Below are 26,611 nucleotides of genomic sequence, written 5' to 3'. Positions count from 1 at the left end.
TCCCTCAAATTTTTATTGCACTTCTGTTGTAAGCTTTGTCTTGGGAAGTTGTAATCATAAATGAGACAAGTTTCTATCTCTCAGCATGAAAGTTACAATATGTTTGCTCTTACCAAATTAATCTTTGCCTAGGTTATAGTTCTGATTGTTTTGATCATGTCACTTCAGTTTACAATCTTGCTTCTGTACCTGCTGATAATCGCTGATATAGTTTCCTTATCTTAGCATTTAGAGTTTTCCATCATTTGGGTTCAAGTATATTTCCAGTGTTAACGGCCCTCTTCTGTCAAATTAAGTAATTTATAGTCCTTTAAAATTCTTTCTGCCAGGAAGCCGATTCCTTCCCATCTCTGCCTACTGAAATCTTGATCCATCTTGTTATATAATGTAAATTGTTAGAGTACTTTTGTCAGTCATTTGTCACTATGTATAAAGACTCTTAAAGTATTTGACCTTTTAACTCAGAAACTCTACCTCTGGGAATCCAACTAAGAAAAATGCAGAATCTGTCAAAGATTTATTTGTATTAAAAATGTATCCATTGCAGGTTTATTTATTAATAACAAAAAGTTTTAAGCAGCGCAAATGGCCTCACTGTAGGAAAGTATCCTGGAATGCTCTGCAGTCATTTAAAAATCAGTGCTTGCCTTATACTGTTAAGCTGAAAGAAACCATGTATATAACTGTATAAGTGGTATAGTTCAAATTTCATATTAAAATATGATATGACTAGGTACAAGTCAAGAAGTAGACCAAAATATTAATAGTAATTATTCATGTCCATTACAATATCCTCTGGGCTAATAAAGTAGTAACTGATTAGTGATACCTGTTTGTTTATGTATGTATATAATCAAGCAAGCAGACCAGCTCTTTGCCTCATGACCCTGAGGTCAAAAGTTGCATATTCACCAACTGAGCTGGCCAGGCACCCTCATTAGTGATACCTGTAATGGATTTATCGGGCAGAGAGCCAGTGATATCAAAATATGCGTTCTCTTTTAAATAGAATATAGGCTTTTGAGGGCTAGAGATAGTACTTAAATTCATATTTATATTTTTAGTTCCTTGTATAATATTGGACACAATATTTTTTGAATTAAAAATACTCTGTGGGGCAGCCCGGGTGGTTCAGCGGTTTAGCGTTGCCTTCAGCCCAGGTCGTGATCCTGGAGTCCCAGAATTGTGTCCCACATCTGGCTCCCTGCAGGGAGCCTGCTTCTCCCTCTGCCTGTGTCTCTACCACTCTCTCTCTCTCTCTCTCTCTCTCTCTCTCTGTGTCTCTCATGAATAAATAAATAAAATCTTTAAAAAATAAAAATATTCTGTGATAATATCAAGAGGTATACAGTATTGGGATGTTTTGTTTCTTTTTCTAAAGTTCTAATGCTGAGAATAACTCTAGTGTCCTATGTTATCATAAACCAAATTGAATTCTGTAGAATGAAAACATAAAGCAAGGCAATATTGGAGAATAGTAAAGAGTTGTTAAATGCTAAATCTAGGTTCAGGAGAACAGCAAGAGGTACCAGAAGAATAAATGTGATTGTAGAGGTCCTATTTTTAATAGTTGCTTCAGGGAGCGCCTGGTTGGTTCAGTTGGAAGAGTATGAAACTCTTCATGAGTTCTAACCCCATGTTGGGTGTAGAGATTACTTTAAAAAAAAAAAGAATAGAATCTTAAAAAAAAAAATAGTTGCTTCTAATTTGAAGGATTTTGATGGGCTCTGAGAAGAAACATGATACCATACCCTCAGGCATTCTTTCTTTCTGGAGGGTAGAATTATTACATATTCAAATCACAGTTTAATTAAATAGGATTGCTACTCTAGGACCCAAGTATTTTCCCCTTTCTGACATTGTTCTGAATTGTTCTGAATTGTTGTTTGAGGAGCATTGTGAAGTTGGTTGGTTGTTTTCTTAAATGCGTATCTCCTGGGGAGGAGGGAAGGCAAGGTTGCTTCTGTGGTCTGGTAGTAGTCTGTTAGTTGATCACAGGGCTGGTCATGGAAGTATATTGACTTTGTTGTGGGATCCAGTCCCTTGTTGGGCTCTGTGCTTAGTGTGGAGTCGGCTTTAGGTTCCCTCCTTCCCTCCCTCCTTCTTCCTTCCCCCAACTCCCCTCTCCTTTTTTTTTTAAAGATTTTATTTATTTATTCACGACAGACACACACACACAGAGGCAGAGACACAGGCAGAGGGAGAAGCAGGCTCCATGCAGGGAGCCCAATGTGGGACCCGATCACACCCTAGGCTGAAGGCGACGCTAAACCGCTGGGCCACCAGAGCTGCCCTCTCTCTCTCTCCTTTATTAATACATATATACATACATAATCAATCTTCCAAAAAATACCTTTTACTTATCTTTCTTATGCACAAGTTAATAAGTCAGCTCTCTTAGATGACTATCTTGTATGTACTTAGCCTTGTGCCATTCTCTTTTGTTTCCTGTCTTTCCCCTCTTGTCTTCTCTGAACTAGTCATAGTAATGGTGTCCCTGGAGAGCTTATTTTTGATGGACTTTATGGTGGTTTGTCCTCCATTCTACTCCCTATTTACAGAGCTGTTAATTGTTGTGGCTAGACCTTCACTCATTTTTCCTTCCCTGCTAAGACAGTGACCCCTAAAGAGCGGCAAATTGTTTTCCTTCTCACAGTCTAAAGCAATTGTAGGATCTTTTTAGAGGAGTCTACAAGCTTCTGTTGTTCTTTTTGTGAGAAAATTACATTTAATCAGATGACCTGAAAATCTTATTTTACTTCCTGTTTATGAAACTCTATATTCTGTTTGGCAGCATGATTCTGGAACAGAGTGCACTCCAGGAGAATCTAAGAATTTAGGACAAAAAGAAAATGGCAATTACATCATGTATGCAAGAGCAACATCCGGGGACAAACTTAACAACAATAAATTCTCACTCTGTAGTATTAGAAATATAAGCCAAGTTCTTGAGAAGAAGAGAAACAACTGTTTTGTTGGTACGTATGTTTTCCCAACATATATTTTCAAACATTCAGAAAACTTGACACACTCATGCACCTACCACCTATATTTCATAACTATTAAAAGTTTGCTGTATTTACTTTATCAGTTATTTATAATTTATCCATCCCTCAATCCCTTTTTTTGTTGTTGTTGTTGCAATTTAAAGTGGATTGTAGACATCAGTATGCTTCACCCTTAAACACTTCAGCCTATATAATTAACTAAAGTCCAATATTGTTTTTGGTTCTTTTGTTTTTTTTTTTAACATAAGTAAAATGTTGCACAGTAAGTCAGTCTACCAATGAACTTTGACAAATGCATTTACCTGTGTATCCTATGCACCTTTCAAGATACAGAATATTTCTGACACCCCAGAAAGTTGTTTCATTTCCCTTCCCAGTCAATTTCTGCCCCCAACAGATACTCAGAGGCAATTCTGAGAATTGCCATTATTCTGATATATTTCACTGTAGAGCAGTTTTGCTTGTTTTACTTCATATAAGTATTTATTTCATATGGTTTATATCTTTTGTGGAAGGCTGCTTTCACTCAGCGTGTTTTGAGATTCATCATTAATGTTCTATTTTATTGCTGAGTAGTGAATATTGCATTGTATGAATATATCACACTTTGCTCATCCACTCTCCTATTGATGAACACCTGGGCTCTTCAGGTTAGGGCTAATATGAATAAAGCTGCTGTGAAATTGTTTTTTGCCTTATGGTAAAGAAAAAGATACAAAATATGTATAATAGAAATAAAAATAAATAAAAATATACAAAATTTGTATCTAAACTAACTTTAAGTTACAATTCAGTGGCATTAAGTACATTCACAGTGATAAATACAGTCATTACCACCACCCATTTCCAAACTTTTTCATCTCTCCAGATAGAAGTTCTGTAATCATTAGGCAGTAACTCCTGTTACCCTCTCTTCCTACTTGGTAACCTCTAATCTATTTTTTCTTATGAATTTGCCTGTTCTAGGTATCTCATAGAGATGGGATCATATAATATTTGGCCTTCTGTGTGTGGCTTATTTCACTTAGCGTAAAACTTGCAAGAATCATTCAAATTGTAGCAGGTATCAGAATGCCATTCTTATTATGGCTGAATAATATTCCATTGTATGGATACTACCCCATTTTGTTTATCTGTTCATCTATTATGTGTCTCTTGTGGCATTTAATATGTTCTAAATATTCTACCCTGTATTATGTTTGTTTGGATCTCTGTCCTGTTTCACCAAAATAAGTTTGAGGGCAAAACACCTACCTCTCTCCTGGTATCCCCTCACCTGCCCTACTAAAGCATTCTTTATTTCTAAAATTTTGTCACTCTAAAATGTAGTCATAGAATATGTAACCTTTGAGTTCGCTTTTTTCATTCAGAATTCCCTGAAGATTCATTCAAATTGTTGCCTATATCGGGAGTTTGTTTTTATTGCTGAGTAGTATTCCATGGTGTGTATGTACCACAGTTTGTTTACAGTTGTAGCATAGGCTTCAAACTGAGAACTCAGTACATACAGCAGAACACATCTCAAACACATGAACCCAACACAAGGTGTATTTGAATCCAAACTAGTCCAGAAAGACTAGCTTTATATTTAGAAAGTTTATGCACCTGTTAAAGGCTATCTGGGCCGTTTTCAGTTTCTGGCTATTATGAATAAATAAAGCAGCTGTAAACATTTGTATACAGCTTTTTTATGTGAACATAAGTTTTCATTTCTCTAGGATAAATGCCCTGGAATCCAGTTGATCATAAAGTAATTGTTTGCTCTTATTTATACAAAACTGTCAAAGTGTTTTCTGGGGTGGCTATATTATTTTAGATTCCTATCAGCAGTGTGTAAGTGCTCTCATTTCTCTGCATCCTTGCCAGCTTTTGGCATTTTTATTGTTTTTGTTTGATCTATTCTGATAGGTATATAGTAATATTTTGTGGTTGTGGTTGTAGTTTGTATTTTTCTGATGACTAAAGATGTTCATCTTTTCATGTGCTTATTTACCATCTGTATATTTTTGGTGAAATGTCCATGTTTCTTGGCTGTTTCTTACTGGATTTTGTTTTTTTCTGTTGAGTTTTGAAAATTCTTTATATAGTCTACATACTATTCATTTGTCAGATATTGATCTGCACATATTTTCTCCCAGTCTGTAGCTTGCTGTTTTATTCTCTTCACAGAACCTTTCTCAGGGTAAAAATTAAATTTTGACCAGGCCCAAATTTCAATTTTTACTCATATTGACTGGCTTTTTCCTTTAAGGCCTTCTATTTATTTCAAAAGGGCAGATTTAAATTATATTGATGCTATCATTTTTTCTTATTGTTATATCACTGTTTTCTAAAACATATTAATGTAGAAGTGCTATATAGATCTTAACTTGTAAACTGGGTTTTCACAACAAGGTTTCTGATTGAAGTTGTCTTTAAAAAAAAAAATGAACATATTGTTTTATAGGTATTATGGTAAGGAGATTTATTTCTTAAATTATAATGAGATGTATCAAATACATTTTTGCATTTAAACAGCACCTTTTCTACATGTTCTAGCTTATTTAAAGCAATATTTCTATATGAGATAAAAACCAGTGTGTAGTAAATATTGCCTCAGAGATTTTCTGACTTTATTCTAAAGTCTAGTAATAATCATTTCAGAATTCATAGGATGTATAATTTGGGAGAAAAATGATAAAGTCATTATTACTTACTGTATATGTCCATGTGCGTGCTTCTAGTTTTAGAGAACAGAAGAGGTGGTATAAAATGAAAGAGATGGCTAGAACTTGAGTTAGCTGTAAGATTTCCTTTAATATTTGATATGGTTAACGGTAAGAATGAACTTTCTAAATATAAAGCTAGTCTTTCTACAATAGGTTGCATTCACATGTGCCTTGTGTTGGGTTCATGTGTTTGAGATGTGTTCCCTTGTATTTATTCAGTTCTCAGCTTGAAGCCTGTGCTACAACTGTTTCCCACATTGATTTGACATAGCAGAAAGAGAAGAGCACCAGATTTTAGATCCCGGAAACCTGGGTTTGGTCTTCGATTTGCTCATACTGGGGCATATGGTTTCTGGCAAGTCACAGACTCTCTGGAAGTTGGTTTTCTTTTCCAGAAAGTGAAGACATTTGATTTTTGTCATTTTCCTGAAGATGCTAAAGTTCTGTGATTTTTCCTGATCTTATAAAGAGTAGCATTCCTCTTCTGATTTAAAACCCCATTGACAAAATTCAAGAACTTCAAGAGAGAGCATAAAAGTTTTTCTAAAATTATTCACTGTGCTTAAACCAGACTATCTAATCTTAATGAATCAAGATTTGACCCAATACTGTTAGCCTCCTTGGGAATACAAAGATATAAATAATATGTAGTTCCTTTAAGGAACTTGGATTTAGCTGAGGAGCAAATTAATGTACATTAAAAAAAATTATTTACTGACTAGGATACAGTCAGCCAAAGACAATGTGGGAAATTCTGTTGACAAAATGACCCAATTTCTGTAACAAATAAATAGTGTAAAAATAGGTGGGGGTGGGAGGATGTTACATATTAAAAGAACTTAAGACATATCAACTAAAAGCAAACCATGGGTTGAGGATCCTTGTGCGAAACTTGGTTCAAATAAACCAGTTGTAAAAAGACAGTTGAGGAAATTGAACATGGATTGGCTTTTAGATGCTATTAGGCATATTGTTAATTTTGTTAGATTTAATAATGCTATTATGGTTAGATTTAAAAAAGAAAAAACTTGTATCTCTTAGATTCATCCTGGAGTATTTACAAGAACAAATGAATAGGTTAAGTGGAATTGTTTATAGCATATTGTTGATAGTTGTTAAAGCTAAGTGATTGGTCCATGGGAGTTCAATTATACTTACTCTTTTACTACTTCTGTGTATGTTTGAAATTTTTGAAATTTTCTGTTAACACAAAAGATTTATTTTTTTTTCTGGCTGATGAAACACTGCCTTGATTCATATTTATGTAATGTAAATAAAATTCAATGTGGCATGGCCTAAATAGAATGTTACCACTTCCAGAAGGGACTTTAGAGGGGACTATAATGGCAAAACTCTTTACAGATTATGAAACTGAGGCCCCCAAAAAGGCAAGTAACTTGCCCAAGGCCACATTGCTAGTTAATGGCTGAACCACTGTTAGAATTGAATTTAGGTCTTCTAATTTTGAGATTCCTAGTTTGTTCTCCTTATTGTATTCATCAAATTATCCTTTTTCCCTTTGTTATGAGGCTCTAAAGTTTGTGGATTTTAAGTCAAATTAATGTGTGCAAACAGTGCTTACTTTGTTTTATTGATTTTCCTCAGAATCTGGCCAACCTATTTGTGGAAATGGGATGGTAGAGCAAGGTGAAGAATGTGATTGTGGCTATAGTGACCAGTGTAAAGATGAGTGCTGCTATGATGCAAACCAACCAGAGGGGAAAAAATGCAAGCTGAAGCCTGGGAAGCAGTGCAGGTATGCTGCCCATTCCAGTAGTGCTCATGCTGCCACTGGTCACCCGAAGACAGTTATGACCAATTTAAAACTGACATTAAGAGATGCATATGGTTTTGAAACTTCGTCTTTATTTGCTATTGTCTTGTTTATTTTTCTGGCATAGCATTGATGAATTTATTATGGTTGGCAGATTGAGCTACTTGTAATTGTAGGTGTTAAAAGAAAAAAACAGGCAAAGATGCTCAATAAAATATACACTATTTAGTTCCTAACGTAAAAATGTGATTGTCATCCATATATTTAGGATCTTAAATTTAAATATTTAGGTAATACTGATTTCATAGACTCTTATAACTTAGTGTCATATAATTATTTCACTTATCAAAATTACTTTAGTAATGGTAGATAATAAACAATAGAATATTGTTTGTGCAGTACTTTTTAAATGGTCTATGTATCCTAGTTTGATTTTAGCACATTTATAAATGTGAAAAAAACTGATGAATTGACTAATGTATGATATAACTATGAAACACACTGATAATTCACCTCATATTAAATCCATTTTCTATTACAGCCTTTCACTCAAGTAGAATAAGAATAATGAATATAGTATGCCTTGATTATAAAAACAAGACGGTCACTTTTTTCCATTTATGGAATATGAAATTTAGTAGCCTCTTAGTCCAGAATTTGAAGTTTTATACTAGTTTTATACTCATCTTTAAAAGATGAGATTTATGATTTAAAAATCAGGACCATATCTATGTATATAGGAAATATGCTAGTGATTTTCTTTAATTGCTTTAATGTTTATTCTAGCCCAAGTCAAGGTCCCTGTTGTACAGCACAGTGTGCATTCAAATCAAAAACTGAGAAGTGTCGGGATGATTCAGACTGTGCAAAAGAAGGAATATGTAATGGCATCACAGCTCTCTGCCCAGCCTCTGATCCTAAACCAAACTTTACAGACTGTAATCGGCATACACAAGTATGCATTAATGGGGTAAGCATTTGATTTATATGCTTTTTATTTAGTTTTATAAAACCTACTTGTTCAGAATAATTGTTACCTAAAGCTGCAAAGTTACAGTAATTGATCCTGGTTCCTGTTTCAATAATATCCCTGTTTGTTTCCCCATAAAGCCATGAATGTATCATGTGGCATAAGTGCCTGGTGGCATTTGATTAAGTTACTGACTTAACTTTCATCTTTCCACTGCATGTGTTTTTGTTTCTTTTTTAAAGTTTTTATTTATTTATTCATGAGAGACAGGGAGAGAAGCAGAGACAAAAGCAGAGGGAGAAGCAGGCTCCATGCAGGGAGCCTGATGTGGGACTTGATCCCGGGACTCCAGGATCACGCCCTAGGCTGAAGGCAGGTGCTAAACTGCTGAGCCAGCCAGGGATCCCCTCCACTGCATGTGTTTGATAGTCTCTAGAGAAAAATAATTGTACAGCTAAGCATATGACTTTGTACTGCTTTTGAGTTTTATAAATTAGTATTTTAACAGCCTACATGAAAGAACTTTTCTGGTCATTTTATCTGAATGTGAAGCCTTTAAAGCTTTCTTGGCTAAATATTTGCTTTCCTTTACATGAGGGAGATTTCATTTTTCTCCTCTCATAAAGGAGTCATAATAACCAGTGTAAAATTGATGCACATCTAATCTTTCTGGGTTTTTTTTTTTTTTGTTTAGATTTTTTTTAAATTGACGTTTCTTTAAAGATTTGCTACCTTATTTACACTTAACTCTTTTTCAGGTTTGTTTATATGATCCATTTCTGAAACTAATCTATGCTTTTTTTTTTTCCATTTGTATTTCTACCTAATTGTTCAGCATCAAAGGTGTATATCTGTTACTCTGAGCAATACGTTTGACTGTATAGGGATTAAATAACTGTTTTTTTTATTTTCCTTTCAGCAATGTGCAGGTTCTATCTGTGAGAAATATGGCTTGGAGGAGTGTACTTGTGCCAGTTCAGATGGCAAAGATGATAAGGAATTATGCCATGTCTGCTGTATGAAGAAGAGTAAGGCTTTTAAAATACAAAATATGAAATCTATTTTAAAACCTAATTTTCTCCTAAATTTTTTTAGAGTTTTTTTTAGTAATCTCTGTACCCAATGTGGGGCTTGAACTCACAACCCTGAGATCAAGGGTTGCATGGTCTGCTGACTGAGCCAGTCAGGCACCCTTTTTTTCCCTAAATTTTAAGCATTAAACTTTGATATACAGTTTGGACAGATAATTTCTGCCTATACCAATCCTCTTTGGATAGTTTTAAATGTGGCTTAGCATTGTATTTCTAGTATTATGGTCCCTACAGTGTTTTAAAAATGATAAGCTAGACAAAAACCTGCCAACTTTATGGCAATAATTACTATAAACACTGTTAGTTTTAAAGCCATTGTAGGAACTAAGTCAAGAGTTACTGGCTATTTGTTTATATTGCATGCTTCAGGCAAATTACCAGTGGTGTTATCTAGCCTAACCAATGAAAGTCTGTATAACATGTCATGGTAATAATTTTAGGCAGTTTTTTCCTTTCCTCCCTCTCTCCCCAGCTAGCTTGGTAGGAAATCTGATCTTCAACTTATATTTGGCACTTCTTTTCCAGTGGATCCATCAACTTGTGCCAGTACAGGGTCTTCCCGGTGGAATATGCACTTCGTTGGTCGAACCATCACCTTGCAACCTGGATCTCCTTGCAATGATTTTAGAGGCTACTGTGATGTTTTCATGCGGTGTAGATTAGTAGATGCTGATGGTCCTCTAGCTAGGCTTAAAAAAGCAATTTTTAGTCCAGAACTCTATGAAAACATTGCTGAATGGATTGTGGTAAGTACGGTTTTTATTTATAAAGAAACCTTATCTTAACATGGTTTTATTGTAATTTTACTTGGCCAGCAGTCACCAGTGTTATAAGAAAATCACTTCTTTCTTATTTATCCTAGAATTTTTTGGAAGAATGATTTTTAAAGTTCAGCTATCCCTGCGTATTATTTTCTTTTAAAGTGATCAGAATCTCTGCATGTGTATTGCTCATAGATTAGTTGGTAGATGATGGGAGCCTTCTGTTTTACTCTGCTCCCCTGTTCTTCTCCTCAATGGGTTCCTTTTTTCTTTGGAAAAAGAAAAAAGGGCATTTTATTATTAGGGCATTTTATTATTAGGGCATTTTCCTTAAGTTGTTTCGGAAAGCCTTGCTTGCTTTTTATATTTCTCCCTTGCCTCAATATGACAGCTACTTTGCTGAACAGGAGATATGAAAAGGAAATTGGTGATTTTCTGAAGATTTTTTCTGCTGTTTCAATATAATTTCTTGGTCTTTATCTTGTCAGTGATCGGAAATGTTGAACAGTTAAGATCTGATACAGAGCCTTTTGCAGATTTGTTAATGATTATGGATGTTCTTCTGGCATAAATCCACTGAACTATATTATTTTTAAGCTCACATTTCTCTAAGCTGTACAGATGTTGAATTACCTGAAATTTTCTTAAAAGATTGCTGAGAATGACTATCTGAATTCACTTAAATATTCATGTTTCTAAGTGATTACATTAAAATATCAGTAGGAAATTTGCAAGTGATATATTTGAGCATGTGCTATATCTGAATTGAATGAGTTTGCTTTGGAAATTGACTTAGAACTCGGTTCCTCCTCCCTTCCCCCATTCCCAAACTGTTCCTTACATTTTTTGTATGTGTTCAGGACTTGAGGATACCTTGAAAGCACAAAAAAAGTCATCTGCGGGTTGTCCTCTTTTTGGTACTCTTGTAATAACATTTATAATAAAAACTTTGGAATTATCTCCAGTATTAAAATGGCATTTATTGGGGCACCTGGGTGGCTTAGTTGGTTGAGCCTCTGATTCTTGATTTTAGCTCACGTCATGATCTCGGAGTTGTGAGATGGAACCCCAAGTAGACTCTGTGCTCAGCAGCAAGTCTGCTTCTCTTCTTCTCCCTCTCCATTTGGTCCCCCTTCCTGCCCCTGTATGTGCTCATACACGCTCTCTCTCTCTCTCTCTCAAATCAGTCTGTCAATCAGTCCATCTTTTAAAAATGGCATTTATTATACATAAGAAGAATAATACTTTGCATGTTAGAATATATGGTTTTTAGATACACAATGATTGTGAGGTAGAAGGATCATCGAACCTAGATTTAGGAGGCCTGGGATGTATTTATTTTTAGAGAATACTTAAAATTTTTTTTTTTTTTAAATTAAGCTCTCTGTCCAACATGGGGCTTGAATTCACGACCCTGAATCAAGAGTTGCATGCTCTGCCTGCCTACTGAGCCTGCCAGGTACCCCTAGGAGACCTAGGTTTTAAACCAAAAAAGGGGTCAGTTGACTTAGATCTCCTTAAAGCATGTTACTCATTTTCGTACTCCTGTGCTATTAAAAAAAATATCCATTAAGCTAAAGGTGCCTTTGGCACGTTGTTAAATGGAAAGAGTATATAGGCTTGGAAATTATGCAAGGATTCATATCGTCCTCTGGCATTTGTCAGTTCTGTGACTTCAAGTAGCTTACCTTTCTTGCCCCTGTACTTCCCTCTTTTCATTTCAGTCCAATCCCCCCCCCCCCCCAATTATCTCTAATAAGAGTAAGTTGAGATCTGGTATACTTGTCAACTATAGAGGACAGTATATTTAAAAAAGTAATCTGGTAATGGAGATCTCAAGAGTTATATTCTGTTGAGTATATGTTGTGCCAGATATTTTAGGTTTTCTAGATAGTGAATCATATCTAAAAATAGTATTTTTTTTGCTTTTTTCCATTATCTCTAATTTTGACTCCTTTTATTTAGCATATCAAAAGCTCATTCATTACCATTTAAAAATATTTAATGGAAATGATTTTTCAAAAGTATTATTTTTTAATCCCAGTTTTGTTTTGTTTTGTTTTGTTTTTAAAGTGTGCTCCATGCCCAGCATACCCAGCATATATCCCAACACAAGGCTTGAACTCATCATGACCCTGAGATCAAGACTTGAGCTGAGATCAAGAGTCTGATGCTTAACTGACTAAGCTACCCGGATGCCCCTAAAAGTATTTTTAAAACCTTTTTTCAGGGGTGCCCGGGTGGCTCAGTTCATTAAGTGTCTGCCTTTGGCCCTGCGATCAAGCCCCACATCAGGCTCCTTGCTCAGTGAGGAGCCTGCTACTCCCTCTGCCTGCTGCTCCCCCTGCTTGTGCTTTCTCTTCCTCTGTCAAATAAATAAAATCTTTAAAAAAATAAAATCTTTATTCATATTTAGATTTGAGGATTTAGTGAAATGCTTCTTACAATGACTTAACAACATGAAGTCTTGTGTTCTGAAACTTGATTAATCAGGCACTTTTAGGTATATGCACTTTTAGGTTTATGCAAGTTTGCCTTGAGTGAGTGTAGAATTCTTTCATTTTATATCACTCTTGACATTCCCATGCCACTGTTTCAGATAGTGTGGTTCATAATACTTGGAGAGTATCACAAGGCTATTGCTGCATTTGTGGGCATTCCCAGGCCAAACAGTAAGATAACAAAAATCCAGTTTCTTAGAAGCTATTTGTCTCATTAGTGCCCTATGCAGAGTTCACTTGCATAGCAGAGTTTATTTTGTTCATGAATACTTCATGCTTTCGTCTTTCATCATGTTAGGAAAGTGTCCTTCTAGTTAGTAATAAGCTAGGTTACTAGGATGCCATGGTGTAAGAAGCTGTGAAAGGGAGGATGATTAGTTTCACTAACTTTCCTTTCCATTGGGGCCAGTGGCTTTGTCTCCTTTCTGTAGCATACTCTGGCAACTTTTCTCCTCAGATAGCATAGAGTAAGAAGAACCTGAACAATTTCATACTTTTCAGGGTATGTGGTACTGACTGCTGCTGCTATCATGGAAATGATGTGAGAAAACTTACTTTTTTTTCTGGGAAAGATTGTTTTTGGTAATAATTTGAATGTGTTTAAAAAAAAAATACGTTTGGTATATTTGCTGAGTGCTTGCAATGTGTTTGGTAAGGAGATAATGATAAACAGCCTTTGGATTTATCAAGGAGTCATCTAGTCCTTCAAAAGTTTGAGAGCACTCCCCGAGAAATCTGTTGAGACCCTCCATCCTTATCTCCTTTATTAAAAAATGGGGTTGAGGGCATTGGTAATTCTTTTTCACTTTTTTCCATAGTTATTAATGTGTTCATATTTTCTACATGTTTTGTATTAGGTTTGATGTAGAAAACCATCTTTGACTTTAATTTTTTTCAAATTTATCATTGTATTTCTCCATCTTTTTATTTATATATTCAAGAAAGATACGGAGCATGGGTGGGGGGAGGGGCAGAGGGGGAGAGAGAATCTCAAGCAGTCTCCATGCCTAGCACTGAGCCTGATATCAGGCTCAATCTCATGACCCTGAGATCATGACCTGAGCCAAAATCAAGAGTCACACACTTAATTGACTAAGCCATGCAGGTTCCCCTCTCTATCTTTTTAAAATAATTTCCTATTATTTTGTGGCTCTTTTCTTCTTAATTTATTTAGATTTATCAGGAGTTTTTCTTTTTTATTATTTTGATAAGAATCAATTGTATCTCTCACTTTTAAATGAATTTCTTCTCTCATATTTTGTTGTAACTTTATGAACCCCAAGTATTAAGTATCTCTTATTTTTTATGAAAGATTGAAGCTATTGTTTCCGGAGTTCTTCATGAAACGCTAGAACCATAGGTTTTGTGGACAAATGGATCTGGGAAACATTGCATACTATAGTCCCCTTTTAGATACTTATGAGAATATTGATAAAGTCCTGTAGTAAAAAAAAAAAAGTCATTTAGATTTTTTTTAAGCTTAGATTTCATTTCCAAGCTTACCTGACCCCAGAAACCTTTATTCATGAAAGGCTTATTAAACCCTAAATATCCTTAGAAGTTACTTGGGGGAACATTGGTTAAGATCAGTAATTCTTATTCCTGGTTGTTCATTAATTAGGGTTTAGACTAATTAATTCAGAATCTCAAGGCTTAAGTATCTGGGTCTTTTAAAAGCTCTTTAGCTCTTTCTGGTGAGGTGCCAGGACTGAGAACCAACCATTCATCTAGAACCAGGGAGTCAGCAAACTATGACTTAAGAGCCAGATCTAACCCACTGCCTGTTTTTGTATGGCTCACAGGCTAAGAATGGCTTCACATTTTTTAAGTAGTTGAAAAAAAATTGAAATAATGTTCCATTGCAAATTATGAAATTCAGATTTCATTGTCCATAAATAATGGTTTATGGGAACACGACCACACCCATTCATTTATATATTTTCTGTGGCTGCTTTTGTACTTAGAGTAGTTGCAACAAAGACTGTGTGGCTCCCCAAATCTAAAATACTTATCTGACCTTTTAGAGGAAATGTTTGCCAATGCCTAATCTAGAGCATTGGATCTCAAAGTGTAGTCCCCTGACCAGCAGCAGCAGCATTGTCTGGGAACTTGATAGAAATGCAAATTCTCAGGCCTCACTTGGAGCCACCACGTCAGTAGTACTGCGATGGTGCATGCTTAAGTTTGGGAACCATTATTTTAGTCTCTGTAGTGTAAGGACTCCTTGTTCAAAGGCTTATGACAGATTTTCTACTCTGTCATTCTCAGAGGCTAAAATGGAGGTTGGGGTGTGGACCTTCTTCATAGCCTAATAGAATAGGCCACATAGCTGTCACTTGTGAAACTTGAGCAACAAAACTGCAGTATTGTTACAGGGCTTAGCATATGGTAAGGATTCAGTATATATTTGCTAGATGAATGAAGCAGATTTCTTAAATGTCATAATTTATATGGAAAAGAATAAAAATTGTGCATTTATCTTAACTTTGAAGCTGTAATATCATCAGGTTTCTCTCAGTGGTATTTTATCCTGCTGGCTGGGACTGTGCTTAGAGTAATTAAGAGATTAGTGGCCAGTTGCTTTCTGCTTGGCAGATTGCTGTGAGGGGTGGCCCATGGGGGTGTTGCGGGTTGGAAGAACATTGAGTCTAGACAACATTATATTCTGAAGGATAGAAGCAAAGCTTTCTGCCGCCACGGGACAGCAAAACCAGGATCACCACAGGAGTGGTGGGTCCAAGAAGACTCTGTGAGCCAGAGGAAGTTGAGTGCATTTGCTGAGAGTGAGTTGTCAGACGCTGAAACATTCACTGAAAAAATTACATGGTTGAGTTTTTCTGTAGATTTTTTAAAAGATTTTATTTATTTATTTTAGAAGGAGAGTGTGCATGCATGTGCGTACTCACAAGAGGAGAGGAGGTAGAGGGAGAGAGAGGGAAAGAAGCAGACTGTGCGCTGAGTGTGGGGCTTGCCTCAGGGCTCGATCTCAGAACCCCAACCTGAGCCAAAATCAAGAGTCAGCTATGTAAATGACTGTGTTGAATAACATCTGTCTGTTTCCTATGTAGATTATTTTCTTAGGCTTGATTTAGTGCTTGGTAACTGCAAGGCTGTATTTTAACCTTTTGGTTATCTTTGTCTCTGAAGTTTCACTTATCACCCTTTTATCTATAAAGGCAAGGGTTGGTGCATAATTTATACTCATTAAGTGTTTGTTGAGTAAATGATGGCTCTCCTTTCAGATTCTAGCAAGTGGATAAATTGTGATCTTTTCTTAAAGATGAAACATATTTTTCATTTATTAGCCTGGTTTGGTATTCTTTCCTCCGATTTTATAACATGTATAAAAGAGAAAAGCAATTTCACATTTAACCAATTCTATGATAATTTTCTTTTAAAGGGAGCATTAAAAAATACCCTTCTCCAAAGGTGGCCATATTTACTATAATCTCAAGTACACCATTGTTTTGTTTAGTGTTTCTTGCTGTCTTCTCACCACTGTGATGTTTCATTTCCCCACACACTAAACTCTGAAGAGCTGCTGTCATTGTCACTAAAACATCTCAAGCTGTGGGGTTTTGAGATATGTAGTTACCTGTAATATTTGGAGGAAGTCCAGGAACACTGCTAAAAGGGACTGAAAGTTCTTAAGGGCCTGGGTACTGTATTTTAGTAAATGTCTACTGATCTCAACTGGACCTTCAACTTTTGACTTTTGTTTTCTACGGTTATAACCATTACTAAATCTAGGGTTTCTCTCTTACCTGCTTTTGTTACTGTCATACTACTTGCATTTAAGACTTTTTAGTACTAAAAAACTAGTATCAGATATCAAAATCACCATTTTTTACTCTGTAAGAGCCTTGTTACATTATTTCTATGTATGGGTAATCTAGAAAAAAACAAATGAGCTATTTAGAAATGCCTAAGAAAGTTGGTATTTGGAATAGTGATTTACCTGTAATAACTAGTCCCAACAGGTACTTTTTTTGTGGGATAGATGCCGAGTTTATAGGATATAAATTCAGGGAGCTTATAGTCCAGTTTGGATTAGAGAAGACAAGAACACAGAAATTTCATTTCTGCCTGGTGTTTTCATAGAAAATATGGAAGACCTAATTAGGGAATATCTTTTGAAGAAGGTGATGCCAAAACTAAATTCTTAAGGACTAGTAGAGGGTCAGATGGATGTTTTATGAATAGGGAGCACCTAAGAAGTCACATAAGTATGAATTTTTTTTAAATAAAAAATGTTTTGTTTTTACATTTTTCCTTTTGAAAGTGTGATTATCCTTTTTTTTTTTAATTGACAAAGTAATGCCTTTTTTTTTTTTTTTTTTTTTGGACAAAGTAATGCTTTGAAAAATAAGCCACCTTTTCCCTGTGAGGCCCAGTCTTCTCAAGATAATTTTTTTGTGTATTCTTCAGAAACAATACCATTTCAAGAATTTTTTTTGAGAGAAAGCGTGGGGAGGGGCAGAGAGAGAGGGGAGGAGAGAAAGAATCTTTAGCAGGCTTTGCACCTAGTACAGAGCCCAACATAGGGCTCAATCTCAAGACCCTGAGATCATGACCTGGGCTGAAACCAACAGTTGGTCACTCAACTTACTGAGCCACCCAGGCACCGATGATGATAGATAGATAGATAGATAGATAGATAGATAGATAGATAGATAGATAGATAGAGATAGAGATATTCTAAAGTGGAATATAATATACTTCTGTTTTCTACAGTCATATATGTGGAATCATATCTATACTTTGTGGTACTTTATTGTGCTTAAGATTTGTTTTTTTTCTCTCTCCTGTTTAATGGTTTTAGAGATTCTTGGTGGGAAGCTTTTGAAGAAGGATTTTACATAGAGGAATGGCATAGTCAGTTCCATATTTTAGTAGTTGTAACACTGGTGACCATGTGAAATTGATTTTGAACAGGGAAGACTGGAAGAAAGGAAATGTGTTAGAGGAATGAATAGACATACAGGTCCTGTAGCTAGCCATCAGCCTGAAAGTAGTAGGAAAACCATTGATCCTTTGTGCTTATGGATTGGATCACATGGGATGTTATACTTCCTCCCCAGAGGGAATTTGGGAATGTATAGTAATTGTCAAAGTAACTCAAGGGCTCTACTGGCACTGGATGGATAAGGGCTGGGAATGCCAGATTTCCTCTATTCCTCAGAATGGTTGCATACCACAGTGCCAGCATGTCTACACTGAGTAAGAGGCACTCATCTGCATCATTGGTGTGCTTATTTAAGATGCAGTTTCTTGGGCCCTCCATCAGAAAAACTGAATTGGAATTTGTAGAGTTGTGGCCTGAGAATCTGTGTTTTAATAAGCATGTTAGATAATTCTTAGATCTAACTCAGTGATAGGAGTATCCCTTTAGCATGTGAGTGCTGATGATTTGAGCACCTTTTCCCAGGCATAGCACTCTCTCTTTCTACAGCCTCTCATATATACTCAGTTTCTCTGAAAATTCTCAGGCAGGTAGGATAGAGATTTAGAACTGAAGAGTTAGTGTTGGATGCTATCCATTTAGGTATAGATTCCAAACCAATATCCTGTATGTGGGTATAGAACAGGTTGACAGACGATGGCCCATGGGTCAAATCCAGTCTGCTCTTGGTTTTTATAAATGGTGTTTTTTGGGAAAAAAAAATACAGCCACACTTATTTGCGTGTTACGTGTGGTGGCCTTTGTTCTAGAATGGCAGAAATGAGTAGTTTGACAGAGACAAGCCTAAAATATTTGTTGTTTGGCCCTTAATAAAGAAAGTTTGAGACCAGTGGTTCTGTCTTAGCTGCATAATGGAATAATCTGGGCAGCTTTAAGAAAATTATTGATATCATAGTCCCATCTCTTTGGTGCTGGGATTTGGTTTGAGTATCTTGAGTTTTAAAACTTTCTAGGTGATTCTAATGTGCAGCCAAGGAGAACCACTGGTATAGTGCAGGAAGAACACTTGTATTAGTACAGACTGGTGATTTCAGTTCTTTATGTATTTTATTGGGTCAGAGTGTCAGAAATGCAGACAGTGGAGGGAGAAAAAGGTTCTACTTCATTAGGTGCCATATTTAAAAAGCTCTGGATGATAGGGACAGGACAGAGGCTGTACATATAGACTATGGAAAATATATGTCACAAGGGAAAGGAAATATCCTAAAGAATCCTAGGGAGGGCGATGCTCTGGAAATTATTTTCTGTTGAAAACAAAAGAAAATTTTAGAAGATTCTCTGGCAATCTCAGTAGGATACAAAAAGTGGCCTTGAAAAGTAGATTATAAACTTGTGGTTTCCAAGCAAGATCCAGCTCTGTAAACATGTCTTGTATTGTCTGTATATTGTTTTTAGAAATTTTGAGTGAGGTGCCAGCATTTAAAAATAGATTTCACATAAAAATTGAGATTTGTTAGCTTCTTTTGAAAAATCTAATCTTCAGCAATAAGGCTGAATTGCATTATATCTTACCTTCTCCCTTTCTGAACAGTAAATTCCTAAAGCCATTAGATGAGGGCAAGGAAGGTAGGCATCCATGCTAGGTGTGGGGAGCTGTCATGGCACGGAGCAGAGTGTTAGAGCCTGAGCAGAGTAGGGAGGGTATGGAATGGGGAAGAAGACCAATATGAGATTTTAAAGCCCAAGCAAGGTAAGAAGGACACCTTGCTGGAGGGGCAACTGGCTTGGGGATATCAGAGTACAAGAGTTATAAGGAGGGTATCTACATAGGAGGGGCAGTTGTAAAGGGAACCAAAGCTCCTTGGAGAAATGGCTGATTCCAGGGTTGGAACAGGGAAAGAACAAGATAAAGCTAGAATTAATTGTGTCAGAAAGTTAAGTGTTCAAAGACTGATAGGGACGTGTTCAAAAGACACAGTATGATAGTAACAGATTATAACCTGTTGAGTAAAATAGGAAACCATGAGGGAATAATAACGTATTGTGCCAAAGTGAGCAAATGGGGGAATAATAATGAATGAAATGACTAAATTGAAAGTTTGATGAAGAACGTGATATCTCTATAGCTCCAAGTTATGTCCCTACAAAGTACTCATTGGCTATAAAAAAGAGTATCTTTGTGGTGAAGTTAGGCAGATAACACCTTAACCAAGTGATCAAGTTAGCCATAAGTAAGTAATGAGATAAAAAAAAGTGTGTCTCCTGATAGGATGCAATGAGAACAACACAGCATCACTTCTGTGATCTTACTAAATATGACCAAATCTACTCATAGGGACACATCCAAGAAACCCAAATTGAGGGACATTCCAGTACTAAATAACTGGCCTATAATCTTCAAAACGGTTAGGGTTATATAAACTGAAAAAGACTGTGGAACTTTTCCAGATTGCAGGAGACTAGAGAAACACAGCAGCTAAATGCGCCACGTAATTCTGATTGGATGGTATTGTGACAAATGGTAAAATGTGATTGGGGTCTGAGGATTAAATGGTAGTAATTTATCAGTGCTAATTTACTGATTTGGATGATTGTGTTGTGGTTATTTGGAAAACCCCTTATGTTGTAGAAACTATATGCTAAAATGTTTAGGTATATAATAGGGCGTCATGCTAGCAATTTACTCTCAGATAATTCCAGATTTTACAAAGTCCTTTGTATTAGCAACTTTTCTGTAAGTTTGAGATTCTTTTAAAATAAAACAGAATTTTAATAAAGTTTAAATAAAACTTAAAAATATATTGGGGTGCCTAGGTGGCTCAGTCAGTTAAGCTTCTGCCTTTGGCTCAGTTCATGATCTTGGTGTCCTGGGATTGAGCCCCACATGGGGTGGGTGGGGGTGGGGGGTAAGTCCCTGCTCAGTGGTGAGCCTGATTCTTTCTCTCCCTCTGTTCCCCCCCCATTCCCTCTCTTTCTCTCTCAAGTAAATAAAATATTAAAATATATATATACATATATGTATGTGAAAGGCTTTATGCACACATGAAAAAATGGCTTGGGGTATTTTCCACAACATGTATTTTTATTTTTGTTTTTATTACTTTAATTATTTTGTCATTGCTGATAAAGAAAGCAGGATAGAAATAGTAGGCTGTTGTTATAAGACTCCTTATCATAGAAAATCTTTAATGGGAGTTCTTGGGTAATAAGTAGCAATAACTACATATGTATTATATGAGTTGGTGTTAAGCCAATGTAAAGCTTATAAAATAACCTTTTAATAAAAGATATAGTAAACATCATACAAAATACAAAAATACTTTGTTTTATATTACTATCTTAAAATTTAAATATTTCGAATTGCAAAATAGAATTTAAGAATAGAAACAGTAATTTTTCTATAAAATTATACCAGTAATTTTTGAAGTTTTTTTTTTTTTGTTTAGCTAATTGATTTGTTTAATATGATTTAAGTTAGAAGTGAAATTTTTAATTCCCTCTTAGACTGGGTAAACTTTCCTTATAGAATATGTATATCCTTCCCATTTTTCGTATTAAAAAGGACTAACCTTTAAATAAATATATATAATAGATATTATGATATAAATAATGAGAACCAAGATATATAAAAATAATTTCATAACGGTAGTCTGGGGCTTAAATTCCGAATGAAATGGACCAACTAAGCCACCCAGGTGCCCCTAGAAGTATAATTTAAAGCAAGTAATACTCACTAGAGATTGTAAAAGCAAACAGATGTGGTTTATAAGAGTAATAGCCCCCCCCCTCCAAAAAAAAGCCACAAAGGGAAATAGTCAAACCAGGAAACAATAACATGGAAAAATACAGTATAGGGGTGCCTGGGTGGCTCTGTCAGTTAAGCATCTGCTTTTGGCTCTGGTCATGATTTTCTAGTCCTGGGATCCAGACCCCGCCCCCCCCACCTTTGGGCTCCCAACTCAGTAGGAAGTCTGCTTCTTTCCCTCCCTCTGCCCCTCCCTCCTGCTTGTTCTCTCTCTCTCTCAAATAAATACAGTCTTTAAAAAAAAAAAAAAGGAAAGAAAAAGAAAATACAGTATAACTATGTGCAGAATGGATCCTAGTTTTGCATGTGAGTTTATCTGTGTATATGACCAATATAACCAAATCTAGAAAAGAGACTGAAAGGAAAGTAAGATTGAATGTTTTTATTTAGGATGTGAAAATATGGGGGATTTTTTCCCCCTTTTTTACTTCTAATATTTAAAGAAATTAATCTACATTTGCTTATATATGGTATCTGTAAACTTCCCAAAGAACAAATGTTCTTCACAAATTAAAATGTAATGTATATAAATTATGTAATATGAAATATTCTAAAATATTTTAGTTTTTTCATTAGAAACATTTGTTTATTTCTAGGCTTATTGGTGGGCAGTATTACTTATGGGAATTGCCCTGATCATGCTAATGGCTGGATTTATTAAGATATGCAGTGTTCATACTCCAAGTAGTAATCCAAAGCTGCCTCCTCCTAAACCTCTTCCAGGTAAGACAGTTTGAGCAAGATATATATTTTTATAACTTAGAACCATTCAGCAGGTAGAATTGAATGATAAATGAGTCTTACTATTAGTATTAAATTTTACTATACTTTTCTCTTTGAGAATAAGATTAGTGGATGAATTATTGACTTTTAAGTATGTTTTTTATCAATTCAATCTAGCTAATGGCTGCCAATTTAATGCTAATCTGTCACTAAAAATATTTAGATTTAGACAATTTTATTTTTTGCCTAATACTTGTTTTCTTTTTTCTTATTTTTCATATTCTAAAATCTTCTTGTTTTTAGGTTTTATTGTGATAGGCTACTTATAAATGATTGATTTTTCAATTCTAATAGCTATACTTCTTTTATTGTTTCTAATGTTGCTCTTGAAATATTTTCTGGCACATAAATTAATTTTCCTTAGGGGTGATGCTTATGCAGGAATAGAGATGATGTCCTGTGGGAGGGGCTTAAGATGATGGCTTCAGTAATCATAGTTTTACTCTTCATCTCTGAAAACAACTCCTCAGGTTTGGTCTTCACTCATTACCTCTGTCTCATGGAGGTTTGGCATGGGGAGGAGGCTTTCTTTAGATTAGCTCCAGGATTTGGAGAAGAAAAGGATTAGGAAGCAACTGCTCCAGATTATTTAGTTCCCATCTATTTCTCACTCACCTTCCCCAAGGTTTTTGTGGTTTCTGGCTGCCCTTGGAATGCCTGTTCCAGAACTCTTCATTCTAGGTGTGGGACAGACATGGTGCCATAACAATGGCGGAGGAGAGTGAAAGCTAAATGACAGGTGTCCCTTTCCTACCACCCACAGACTTCTCATGAAGCCTCTTGCCTCAGGCCAAGTCTATTAGCCTGCACAAAGTAGTTTAAAACTAGGGGTTTCTTATAATTTTTCCCTCAGCTGCTTCCCTGAATTTACCTATCTTGAGGCAAGAGAACTCAGTAGTAGTCATACTTGGGATAATATCTTGGTGGGAATCAGGAAATTTGATTTTGATGTCATTGCTTTTTATAAATTGACAGTGTTAGCACTGTAAAACTTATATTAATTTCTTAGTGATTTTTAAGGACCACATGACACTCTTTAGGTATGTTACCAATTATCTCATATAATATAACAGTTCTTTTACTTGATTTCACTTTAAGCAAATTCCACCTTCAAAAACTTAAAAAGAAAAACAAAAACAAAACCCAACAACCCTAGCCATCATTGAACCCTCCCAAAAAGCACTTTACGTGAATTGTCATATAATCCTCACAGATTATATGGATAGACAATATGAGTTCATTATTATCCCTGTTTTACATATTAGGAATCTGAGTTTCAGAGAGGTTAAGTCATTTGCTCAAAGACACTGTGTAATTTATTCCTCATGAATTCTGTCCTCAGATTTCATGTTAGTCTGATAGTTGGGTCTGTTGAGCACTTGAAATGTGGCTGGTTTATATTGAGACATGTTGTAAATATAAAATACCAGACTGGGAAGTCTTAATATACAAAAAAGGATGAAATAGTTCATTAATACATTTTTGTATTGATTATGCCTTGAAATATAACATTTTGCCTACATTGGATTAAGTGAAATAAAATTATTAACATTATTTTGCCTGTCTTTTTGACTTTTTCATTATAGCTACCAGAAGATTTAAAATGACACATATGGCTCGTATTGTATTTCTGTTGGCTAGTGCTGATCCAGAACCTTTCTTACTGAATTGGCAACTTTGTTTTTTAAGATTACAAGGCACACAACAAATCCGTTTTACTTTTGTTTGTGACTCACAGGCACTTTAAAGAGGAGGAGACCCCCACAGCCCATTCAGCAGCCCCAGCGTCAGAGGCCCCGGGAGAGTTATCAGATGGGACACATGAGACGTTAACTGCAGCTTTTGCCTTGGTCCTTCCTAGTGCCTACAATGGGAAAACTTCACTCCAAAGAGACACCTGTTAAATCAGCATCCCCAAACTAAACCCTCACAAATAACAGTCGAAGACAAAATGGCAAGAGATCATGTCCTCAGACCAGGTGGAATTACTTAAATTTTAAAGCCTGAAAATTCCAATTTGGGGGTGGGGGGGTGGAAAAGGAACCCAATTTTCTTATGGACAGCTATTTTTAACCTAATGGCACAAAGTCTTAGAATATTATTATGTGCCCTGTGTTCCCTGTTCTTCGTTGCTGCATTTTCTTCACTTGCAGGCAAACTTGGCTCTCGATAAACTTTTATCACAAATTGAAATATATATATATTTTTTTCAACTGCCGATCAAGGCTAGGAGGCTCGACCACCTCAACATTGGAGACATCACTTGCCAATGTACATACCTTGTTATATGCAGACATGTATTTCTTACGTACACTGTACTTCTGTGTGCAATTGTAAACAGAAATTGCAATATGGATGTTTCTTTGTATTATAAAATTTTTCCGCTCTTAATGAAAAATTACTGTTTAATTGACATACTCAGGATAACAGAGAATGGTGGTATTCAGTGGTCCAGGATTCTGTAATGCTTTACACAGGCAGTTTTGAAGTGAGAATCAATTTACCTTTTTATAACGATGGAATTGGTTCTGATTTTCATCTTGTCTTCATGCAATGGCTGCTAAGAGCACAGGAGTGACTGCGCTGAAGAACACAGTTAAGTGTACAAACTGGACGTATGCATCATACTGCTTCAGAGTCCGTTCTTACGTAAACGTCTGATTTCTGCTTACTTATTTTAAACTTTCTAATTCAATTCCAGTTTTGAATTGATAGGTGAAATTTTATTCACGCTTTGGTAGAAATTATGTCAATGAAATAATTTTTTTTATCTGTAGCCTGTTACTTGTGTTTTTTATATCTAAAGTATGCTAATTATGTTTTTGGTTTTCTCCAATATGGAAAAGAAAAGCTGTGTCTTTTATTTTATCAAAATATTGGAATAGTGTTTTCAGCATACTATCACTGATCATTGGTAACCACTAAAGAAGGATGATTTGTTCAACTGTAGTTAAAATTGTAGATAGGCCTTCTGACATTTTTTTTCCCTAAAATATTTTAACAGCAGTGAAGGTGAAACAGCACAATGTCCCATTCCAAATTTATTTTTTAAACAGTTGTAATTAATTGGCTTTTTAAAGAAAGAAAGCAAAAGCATTTAATGTATTAACAGGCTTATTGCTATGCAGGAATGGAAGGGGGCATTACAAAAAAGTTTTAAGCTTGTGACATATTTATTGCTTCTGTTTTCCAACTACATCACTTAAAATAGAAGTAAACGGCTATGATTTTTCTGGCTTCACATAGGAGGCAAATTTAGGAAACGTTGAAAAGATTTGTGTTTTGGCTTTTTTTTTTTCCTTTTTGTTTCTTAAGAGTATAAGGTTTACACAATCATTCTCATAATGTGACGCAAGCCAGCAAGGCCAAAAATGCTAGAGAAAATAATGGGATCTCTTCCTTGTAAACTTGTACAGTATGTGGTGACTTTTTTCAAAATACAGCTTTTTGTACATGATTTAGAGAAATTTTGTACATGAAACCCCAGATAGACTATAAATAATTCTAAACAAGTAGGTAGATATGTATGTAATTGCTTTTAAATCATTTAAATGCCTTTGTTTTTGGACTGTGCAAAGGTTGGAAGTGGGTTTGCATTTCTAAAATGGTGACTTTTATTCTGCAAGAGTTCTTAGTAACTTCTTGAGTGTGGTAGACTTTGGAACATGTACATTTTTTGCTTGTAATGTTATCCTGTGGTAGGGTTTTGGCAGGTACACACTGCCCTATTTTATTTTGAGTCTAAGTTAAATGTTTTCTGACAAGAGATACATGCACTGAACTCTTTCCACTGCAAATCAAGATGTGGTAAAACAAAAGGATCAAGACAAATGAGATCTAATACTACTGTCAGTTTAATGTCCACTGTGTTTTATACAGTATCTTTTTGTTCACTTTGGAAATTTTTACTAAAAATTGCAAAAAATAAAGTATTGTGCAAAGATGTAAGGTTTTTTGAAACTTGAAATGCATTAATAAATAGACTTGATGAAATCAACTTGAAGGTTCCATACTCTTTGAACTCTGAGAACTATCAAAAGGATCTTCCCACAAGGCAGCTTTTCTTACTTAGAGAATTGACTCTTTCCACACATGTACAGTTAGTTTTATTCCAGGTTAGGAGTCCATGAAAAAAATTTGTGATTAGATATCTCTGTATCTACACACAATGATCATTTAAAAAAATATGCAGCTAATCTCAACCGCTTTATGTTATTTCTAATCAATATTCAAAATGTTTAAAAGTCTTTGCCTTGGTAGAAGAGCAGAGTAATCTTGGAAATATATGCAAAGTTTTGAATACTAAG

At 35.4% G+C, this 26,611-nt stretch overlaps 1 protein-coding gene across 1 annotated transcript in view; it reads left to right on the top strand.

Annotated features, from left to right (window-relative positions):
- The window catches only part of ADAM10 (ADAM metallopeptidase domain 10), a 126,594-nt gene extending 100,293 nt beyond the window's left edge, over positions 1-26,301 (top strand). The window contains exons 10-16 of the mRNA XM_072808864.1: positions 2,795-2,978; positions 7,322-7,472; positions 8,277-8,460; positions 9,380-9,488; positions 10,077-10,297; positions 22,118-22,244; positions 24,043-26,301. Of these exons, the coding sequence (XP_072664965.1) occupies positions 2,795-2,978; positions 7,322-7,472; positions 8,277-8,460; positions 9,380-9,488; positions 10,077-10,297; positions 22,118-22,244; positions 24,043-24,137 (1,071 nt within the window). The 3' untranslated portion in view covers positions 24,138-26,301. The remainder of the gene's footprint in view (positions 1-2,794; positions 2,979-7,321; positions 7,473-8,276; positions 8,461-9,379; positions 9,489-10,076; positions 10,298-22,117; positions 22,245-24,042) is intronic.
- The last annotated feature ends 310 nt before the right edge of the window (positions 26,302-26,611 follow it).

The sequence above is a fragment of the Canis lupus genome, chromosome 32 (genome assembly GCF_048164855.1).
Source record: "Canis lupus baileyi chromosome 32, mCanLup2.hap1, whole genome shotgun sequence".
NCBI classification, from domain to species: Eukaryota; Metazoa; Chordata; class Mammalia; order Carnivora; family Canidae; genus Canis; species Canis lupus.
The sequence above is the reverse complement of the archived record's forward strand: the minus strand, read 5'-3'. Positions and strand labels throughout refer to the sequence as shown.